This window comes from Impatiens glandulifera, chromosome 2 (genome assembly GCF_907164915.1).
Source record: "Impatiens glandulifera chromosome 2, dImpGla2.1, whole genome shotgun sequence".
Taxonomy (NCBI): Eukaryota; Viridiplantae; Streptophyta; class Magnoliopsida; order Ericales; family Balsaminaceae; genus Impatiens; species Impatiens glandulifera.
The window spans coordinates 57,584,969-57,594,120 of NC_061863.1; the positions used below are offsets into that span (position 1 = coordinate 57,584,969).

At 35.1% G+C, this 9,152-nt stretch overlaps 5 protein-coding genes across 5 annotated transcripts; all 5 read left to right on the plus strand.

Annotated features, from left to right (window-relative positions):
- The first annotated feature begins 28 nt into the window (after window positions 1–28).
- LOC124923851 (auxin-responsive protein SAUR21-like) lies at window positions 29–531 on the plus strand. Its single transcript, XM_047463826.1, has one exon. The coding sequence runs from the start codon at window positions 82–84 to the stop codon at window positions 361–363; it is 282 nt and encodes a 93-aa protein (XP_047319782.1). The 5' UTR covers window positions 29–81; the 3' UTR covers window positions 364–531.
- Window positions 532–1,479: 948 nt separating this feature from the next.
- Window positions 1,480–1,938, plus strand: LOC124923849 (auxin-responsive protein SAUR21-like). The gene has a single exon (XM_047463824.1). It carries the CDS (start codon window positions 1,508–1,510, stop codon window positions 1,790–1,792), a length of 285 nt encoding a protein of 94 aa, XP_047319780.1. The 5' UTR covers window positions 1,480–1,507; the 3' UTR covers window positions 1,793–1,938.
- Window positions 1,939–3,005: 1,067 nt separating this feature from the next.
- On the plus strand, window positions 3,006–3,629 carry LOC124923852 (auxin-responsive protein SAUR21-like). The gene has a single exon (XM_047463827.1). It carries the CDS (start codon window positions 3,098–3,100, stop codon window positions 3,362–3,364), a length of 267 nt encoding a protein of 88 aa, XP_047319783.1. The 5' UTR covers window positions 3,006–3,097; the 3' UTR covers window positions 3,365–3,629.
- Window positions 3,630–4,779: 1,150 nt separating this feature from the next.
- On the plus strand, window positions 4,780–5,365 carry LOC124923848 (auxin-responsive protein SAUR21-like). Its single transcript, XM_047463822.1, has one exon. The coding sequence runs from the start codon at window positions 4,940–4,942 to the stop codon at window positions 5,225–5,227; it is 288 nt and encodes a 95-aa protein (XP_047319778.1). The 5' UTR covers window positions 4,780–4,939; the 3' UTR covers window positions 5,228–5,365.
- A 2,454-nt stretch (window positions 5,366–7,819) lies between these two features.
- On the plus strand, window positions 7,820–8,555 carry LOC124923850 (auxin-responsive protein SAUR21-like). Its single transcript, XM_047463825.1, has one exon. The coding sequence runs from the start codon at window positions 8,094–8,096 to the stop codon at window positions 8,373–8,375; it is 282 nt and encodes a 93-aa protein (XP_047319781.1). The 5' UTR covers window positions 7,820–8,093; the 3' UTR covers window positions 8,376–8,555.
- Window positions 8,556–9,152: the final 597 nt, after the last annotated feature.

Genomic DNA, 9,152 nt, shown 5'->3' on the forward strand with positions numbered 1-9,152 from the left:
ACAATCCAACCATCACACTTCATCTCTTTTTCATAAACAATCAGTTGCTCCAATACCAACAACAGTTACTAGTCTGAAATCATGGGTTTTCGCTTGCCGGTGATTGTTCAAACCAAGAACACGATTCTTAGGGCTCTATCTTCTCCAAAATCTTTCGATGTACCCAAAGGACATCTTGCAGTATATGTTGGAGAAACAGAGAGAAGACGCTGCATAGTTCCAATTTCATACTTGAAGCATCCTTTTTTCCAGAGCTTGCTGAGCAAGGCAGAAGAAGAGTTTGGATTTGATCATCCAATGGGTGGTCTTACAATTCCCTGCACAGAAGAAGATTTTATTGATATCACCCGCAGCTTGAATTGATGACCAGATGTGATAGAAATACAGAATTATAGTTTTAACACAACTAACAAGAGAACCTTAGTTCAGCATTTTTTTTTGTTCCAGTCTACTTTCATGAGATTGAGAGACAAATACAATATAGATGTATGCACTTGTATCATTATTCTTTTGCAAGAAGATTATACAGAATTTGAATCTCTCCAATTGCATAAATCTCTCATTTATATAATTTATTTCTTGGTTGGGTTTTATAGATTGACACCATAACCACGTACAAAGAATTCTTAGAGGTTGAATGATTAATCGTGGAATTTCAGTTTACTTACCATTTGCAAAGACCTATAGAATAAGCAAAAGCTAATCATAAGTTTGTGACAACGTGCATTTTCATTCCAGCAAACAGATATATAAATGCTTAATATATACCAAATTTCCATCAGTTTGCCTATCCTACAAAGACTTCCAATCAAATAATGTATGCCTTTTCCATATCAACCTTAAGAATAACACTCCATTCCTTCTCAGATGTGCTTTTATTTCAATTAATGCACTTTGTTCTTCAAAGATCACAAAACACATCAACTTCACAAGTCACCAACAAGCACTTTGGGCTAATGCGTTGAAAATCTTTGAGACAAGACACATTCAACTTTTTTATAAGAACTAAATGTGTCTCTACCCAGTTATAATGAAAGCCCCGTGTGTCAAAGAAATGGAAAAAGAAGAAGAAGCTCAATCATCCAAAGCTCCTTATGAAAAAGAATTATGTTTCAAAGTGTTCGTCTTGCATAGTACAAACATATGTTTAATATATCTAATGACACCACTCATTCGGTGTCTATGTCACCCCCAATTCTCAGAACCTTTGGAGACAATGTCATGTGACCCTTAAATAATTATGTTCCCACCCAATCTCAATGAGGATATGAAGAATTGTAGATACCTGCACTACAGCTTTTTATATGAGCAATCCCATGTGATGCCACTTGACATGTGTTTTTATGTGGACCAAATTGTTCTTTCTCAGTGGACCAAATTGATCTTGACTTGATAGACAAAATATTCAGAGCATCACAATACCTCTATATATATCTCGCACAAAAAATGCATCCAACAATCTCAAACTTCATCTTCCGTTTCCAAAGACCAGTACTTGTCAGAAACTATGGGTTTTCGCTTGCCAGTTCTTGTTCAAGCAAAGCAGGCAATTCGTCGAGCCCTGTCAACTCCAATGTCCTCGGATGTCCCCAAAGGATATCTTGCAGTATATGTTGGAGAGACAGAGAGGAAGCGCTGCATAGTCCCAATTGCATACTTGAAGCATCCTTTTTTCCAGAGTTTGCTAAGCAAGGCAGAAGAAGAGTTTGGGTTTGATCACCCAATGGGTGGTCTTACAATTCCCTGCACAGAAGAAGATTTCATTGATATTGCCAGCAGATTGAATTACTGATGAACTACAAGGACAATACATAAAATAGAGTACTAATCCACTAACTAAAGACACTGAATTCAACAGTTTTTTTTTCTAATCCAATACATTGTACATGTACACAAAGATACACTTGTATCATTCATCTTTTTACATGAAGTATACAAAATTTTGAATCTCTACTTGTTGCAATAAATCTATTACTTATCCAATTCTTTTTCTTGACTATATTTTATTATTTGGCACCCTTAACCATATATCAAGATTCAAGAATCATGAACTTAACTGTTCAATCATGTAATTTCAGTTAATTCATCATTTGCAGACACAAATAGCTAATTATGTATGTATACGCAGAAGATATTGTGAATTTGTAGCAATATGCTTAGTTTTATCACTTGTAGGATTAAGCAACAAAAGTTGGTACACTTGGAAAAACACGTTGTGGATGATCACATGAGATGCCGTAAGAAAATCAATAGTAAATACATGATATATTTGGAGCTGGCAGCTGTAGCTTACCCACACGACAGGAAAAAGAAGAAACATAAGCCTGCTTGACCAGATTATTGACTATTTGGGGGGATGTGGAAATTTTTCTAGTGTAGTTTCTTCCTATTCTCATTAAGGTTGGGTGGGTTGGGAATAGAGTTAGTTAAGGGTCACATGGCATTGTCCAAAGCTTAAATTTCCAGAGTTTGTAGGGAAAGAAACCTCCATCAGTGTTCAATCAATGGCAAGTCTCCCTCAGAAGGTAATAATAGCACATCAATGGTGCTAATTCTCGTTAATCACATTGCAGTCTACAACAAATGGTAAATAATATAGAGCTTCAATTTTATACCCAATTGTTTTGAATAATTACTTTTAGAAAAAAAAATTACATTCAGTAAACTTAGTGTAGTAGGAAGACTCATTCCTAGATGTCTTCTATTGATGCTCAGGCAATATGAAGTACTTCATTAACATTTCTTGATAATTCAAATTATACTATCAGGTCAACATCTCTATGCCACATATTACCAACAGACAAGGTTATAAATATTTGGTAAGATAGATCCCCACAGAGAGAAAGAGTTGAAACTTGAATTAAATGAGGAGGCAAAGCCATGTGATATTTCTTGTGATGTTCCATCTTCTAATGAAACTACCGCTAAAGATATCTGTGGTTGTCATCAGTCATTTGGAGGAGGATCTATCCATCTCTATAAATATGCATTACCCAAAGTATCCTCTCCATCATTTCGTCAAGCATTGGTGTTGGTACTACACTACTACCTTATTATCCAAAATCACATAAACCCAGACATTCCAACAAGAACGGTCATGGCTATTAGATTCCTCAAGCAAGTACTCTCCAAGACACAGGGGATTACAACAGTTGTCGATGTGCCAAAAGGTCATTTTGCTGTATATGTAGGAGAGTGCGAAAAGAGACGATTTGTGCTTCCCATTTCATACTTGCAAAATCCTTCATTTCAAAGTCTGCTAAAGAAGGCAGAAGAAGAATTCGGGTTTAATCACCCGACAGGTGGACTCACGATCCCATGTAGAGAACAAGCCTTCATTGACCTCTTGTGTGGTCCGCATTGAGTTACTCTTGAGCTAGAAGGAGCTCAATCCAAAACTTCACAAATTTAATTGGCAAGAGAGGGAGAGAGTTTATACAATTTTGTAGCCGTAGTATCTTCTTCATTTTTTAAGTCTGGCAGATGTTGTATATAAATATCCATTTTGAGAAAATGGATCATTCTTACCTAGTGACATGAAAAAGCTTCCAACATTTTCCGTCTTCCTTGCATCTATTCCAAGCTAGTGAAGTTGACATTATTGTTTGCCTTAAGACCAACAGATTTGCATTGTACATGTTCTTCATTTGCTGCATATCCATTCCAAAAAAATCAAATCTTCCCTCTGTTAAATCACATTGCAGCATTGCTACGAGTATATTCAGCTTCAGAAACAGCCAATGAAAAATAGCCCTTTTCTTATTTCACTAAAAATAATACAAATTTGACGTTCTGCTAGCAGATACCGAGATCCCTTTTGTTATCAAGATAGTGATGTCCACATTCCTTGAAAACAGACTTTCATCCCAGGCTTATACTTATCCCCTGTTATTCAACAGTTAGTGATTAAAACTAGATACTAATTTCTAGCAGAAACTCTAGCAATATGTTAGCTCTTTAAAGAAAGTGGGTATAGAAAAAGGCTGTATGTATTCACCGATTTCATAATTTTCTTCACAGATTTACAAAATGAAGAAGTAGAATCCACTCTCTTTTGATTCAATCTGGTTATAAACTGGAAATTTTATAACTTTATCTTTAAAAAAACAGTATTGTAACATGCAATTAAAACATTTTGAGATAGAGGAAAGAAAAATGAAAATTGCTACAGCGATAAATAGCTCACTCGTTCAGATCCTTTTGGTTTTGAAAGGCATTGCAAAAACAAACAGATCAACTGCTGACTGTTGCAATCAACACGTTTTCTGCATTGTAATAAAGATTATCTTGCAGGTGGCTCCTCCGCCAACAAGCTTCATCTGAGTGTACTTTTTGTTTAACATTACAAGTACCAGTAATTATTCTTCGGTTCTATATACAATTGCAATTTGACCTAATAATATGTTGGCCCCTGTCATCTAAATCAACTGTCTCCGAATGTCAGTCGGTGTCTCAGCACAGCCCAAACCATAGACCCAAATTGTTTACCTGACCAAAATGATCAAGTGGATAATATAATATTATATGTCTCCTCATTCTCTCTCTCTTCCTTATCTTAAAGTCTTTTCATGCTACAGACTCCAACTCCAGGCCTTCAACAAAAGTCCTATCTATTTCCTGCAAGTTTGAAGAAGTCCTCACCCAAAGACAAAGCCATGTGTTATTTGCTTCTTTTGATTTGTTGGGCCACGAAAGCTGGCTTCCATTATTCTTTAATATTAGAGTTGTTGGGGGCAATTCCATGTGACGCACTAAATCTAGTGTCTGTGTCTCTATCAGTGGACCATTTTGTCAGTGAAAGCAACCACCCCTTGCTCTTTCTCTATATATTTGTTGAACTTTGATAGTCTAAGATCAAACATCTTCTTCTCTTTCAAGTGTTCTGCTCTTACAAGTTCTAAACCCCATCTTTTCTTTAAGAAAAGCAATCGTTTCAAATATGGGAATTCGTTTGCCAATCATTGTTCAAGCCAAGCATGCAATTCGAAGGGCTCTATCTACTCCAACAGTTTCGGAAGTACCCAAAGGATATCTTGCTGTTTACGTGGGGGAAAATGAGAGGAAACGCCACGTAGTACCCATATCATATCTAAACCACCCTTCATTCCAGAGATTGTTAAGACATGCAGAAGAGGAATTCGGGTTTGACCATCCAATGGGCGGACTGACAATTCCTTGCAGAGAAGAAACCTTCATTGGCATAACTTGCAACTTGACTTGCTCATAAGAAGCGCCAAAGAACAAAAAGCTCCCAACTGGCATGAAGATTTCTAACTCGAATGACAACAAAGCTTGATCTCAACGGTTTTGGGATTCATATTTTTTTCTGGATCAACTCCAGTTTGTAATATAACAGAATTTTTCCCATAGAAATCAATGTACATAGAAAGTCTCATTATACTTACAAGATGAAGACAGTTGAAACTAAAAGTTAATTTGTTTGGCTTCCATCCAAATTTATCATCTTCCTTTTTCTCCCTTACCTATCATATTTATGCAGACACAGATACTTATAAATAAACAAGGCATAAACTTTTATTTGAGATTGAGAGAGGTTAAGAAAAACTGTTATGTGATATAAATTCCAGCATACTAGAGCTAATGTGAATTTACTACTGAATAGGAGAATACATATTTAGATAAGTTTGAAGCAACTGCCAACTGTTGAAGATGAATATATTGACAGCTGATGTAGGAAATTAACTAGAATTGACACTTGTGCCAAGTATTAAAAAGAGAAAAATATTTGCTTTAACTTGTATGAGGGAAGCAATTACTTGACAAAACTAAAAACATAACCAGCAAGTAGTCTTGTACATATTTGTTCCGATATTCTTATATCCAAATACTAGTTTCCCTTGGCAAACAAGATTTACCAGGTGTTATGGCCACTCCTGCATATGCATAATCATATCTCCATCACGACAAACCTCCATAAGGTGATATTATTTACGCCCTAATATATATTATATATTTCACGCCTTTCTCATTCATCCTAGAAATGGGATGAGAGTAAGTTCAAGTACATCATAACGGGATTACTGTCTTTTGAGATGCTTTATTTATTGATATTGTAACAACTGTAATTAAAAATAATAATATACATATTTGGCTAAGTGCATGAGTGACACTTGGACTATTCTAAAAGAGGAAGAGAATTGGCAAATGGGTTTGAGATACTAGGTAAATGACAAATGTCATTAACTATTAACCTTTCAAATGAATGTAGTCCTAAACCAATAAATCATTTGTTTTTACTCTTTAGCTACATAGAGAGAGAGAATCAGGGCTTGTAGATTTCAGTTTGGTTGAAGTGAAGAAAGAGAACTAAGAGTTTATTGGAAATGAGGTAAGGAAATCTATTCTTCTACCGTTTTAGTTTTTAAAATATATATATGTATAAGTATTTTGGGTATTAGATGTTGGTTTTCATCAAACAGAGTTTAGGATAAACAAATTGATTGTTAAATGGGTTTATAAATTTATGGATCAAGAATGCATGCAGATTTTGATGAAGAAATTATGGTTTATGAAACTTGATTTTAAATAGTCTTTTGAGGAAAATATTGATTTATGAAGGATGATTCTGAAATGATTTTGTGAAAATGATGATTTGGGGATAAACTGTTTTCAAACAGTTTGATATTGCTTTTATTTCGACATTGAAATGGAAATCGGTATATCTGGACTTAAGAGATTTGGCTTCTAAATGATTTTGAAGATATGACTATTTTTATTACTCTGGACTTGATTATGTATTGTTTGTCTAATAATGAACTATTTGTGCTTCGAGTGTCGCTTATACCGGTTATGTGTCAACGCAAGACCTTTACGTCTTGGTTGATGGCTACTGCGTCAACGCAAGACCTTTACGTCTTGGTTGATGGCTATTGCGTCAACGCAAGACCTTTACGTCTTGGTTGATGGCTATTGCGTCAACGCAAGACCTTTACGTCTTGGTTGATGGCTACTGCATCAACGCAAGACTTTTATGTCTTGATTGATGGCTAATGCGTCTATGCAAGACCTCCATGTCTTGATAGATGGCTTATTATTAAGTTATTACGATATTAGAGTCACTATCTTGATCCCAGAACTATTATAAGTATATATATACGACTTAGTGATAAATAATTTATACATCTATTTAAGAATTGGTTTTCTATCAAGTTATATATGATTTTTGATCCAGCTGTAGAAAGATGTGATTCTCCTACTGGGCGTGTTTAGCTCATTCATTTAAATGAATTTCTTTCAGATAAGAACAAGGAATAATTAGAATGACGATTGAGAAGAAGATAGTATATGTTTAGACTAGCTGGTATAGAAGTTTAACACTCTATTTTGTATTAGTAAAGATGTGTAGAAAGTGTGCTATGAAAAGATAGTGTTATGTAAGTATGTGATATGTCATCATCTATTTTGAATTAATATTGAAGGTCTTAGTTTATGGCAAAAGCATTTAGTAAGTATGATGAAAGTATTAGTCTATTTTGTCAATGCTTAAAGATGTTGTTAGCCTAGCATGTTATGTATGAATAATGACATGCGGCGACTGCACGCTTCATTTGTTTTGGTTCGGGGCGTGACAGATATAGCATTACATTCAGGGAACTTGTCAAGAGTTCTATGAAGGCATGTTATTGTTTAACATTAATGCAGATAGTTTCTAGCCACTCAAATTCTACAATTTTAAGCATAGGACAAAGCCATGTGATCCTTACACAACTATCACCACCCAATCATTTTAATGTGGATAAACTAGATATTACACTAAAAAACTTTCACATCCTCCGTATAATCTTTTAGACAAGCCTATGTTTCTTCTTTCCTGTCAGGAGGGTAAGCTACAACAACAGGCTCCACTTATAAAATAAATTTTGTTATACAAGTCCATGTGATGCCCTTATGATGTGTATTCTTCATGGACCAAATTGCTCCTCACCAACTGATATTCAATAATGAAATCAGACCAATTGATATTACCTCTACATATATATCCCCCCAGCATCAGCATCCAAACATCAAACTTCGTCTCTTTTTCATAAACAAACAGTTCCTCCAATACCAGAGACTCTCAATAGTCTGAAATCATGGGTTTTCGCTTGCCGGTGATTGTTCAAGCCAAGAACACAATGCTTAGGGCTCTATCTTCTCCAAAATCATCAGATGTACCCAAAGGCTATCTTGCAGTATATGTTGGAGAAACAGAGAGAAGACGCTACATAGTTCCAATTTCATATTTGAAGCATCCTTTTTTTCAGAGCTTGCTCAGCAAGGCAGAAGAAGAGTTTGGATTTGACCATCCAATGGGTGGTCTTACAATTCCCTGCACAGAAGAAGATTTTATTGATATCACCCGCAGTTTGAATTGATGATCAGATGCAAAAGCAAGACAGAAATGTAGTTTTAACACAACTAACAAGAGAACCTTAGTTCAGCATTTTTGTTCCAGTCTACTTTCATGACAGTGAGAGTCAAATACAATATAGATGTATACATTTGTATCATTATTCTTCTACAAGATGATTTTATAGATTTGAATCCTCTTCCAATTGCATAAATCTCTCACTTATATTATTCTTTTTTCTTGATTGAGTTATATAGATTGACACCTTAACCACAGATAAAGAATTCATGCGAGTCAAATGGAGATTAATGAAAATAGATTCAGATTTTCAAAATATATATTCTTAGAGAAGTTGAATGAGTAATTGTGGAATTTCAGTTTACTTACCATTTGCAAACACCTGTAGCTGATTAAATATGTAAAAGTAAAAATACCATAAGTTTGTGACAACTTGCATTTTTTATTCCAGCAACCAATTACATAAATGCTTAGTATATCTCACACTTCCATCATTTTGCCTTAGTATATAAACAATTTGAATCCTTAAGGTTAGGACTAGTTTAGATTTGAAGGATGAAGACCAGGAATCCAGAGAGAATGTAACCAAAAGAAGAATCTTAGGAAGAAAACTGACACAGTTATGCTTCTATCAACCGTGTGTTGAGCAAACGCATTGTTGGTCTTACCTTATTACCCAAAGTCGCATAAATCCACTCTATTGTCATCAAGAACAATCATGGCTATCAAATTCCTCAAGCAGGTCCTCCCTAACTCCAAGGCGCGGTGTATTACGACAGCTGCC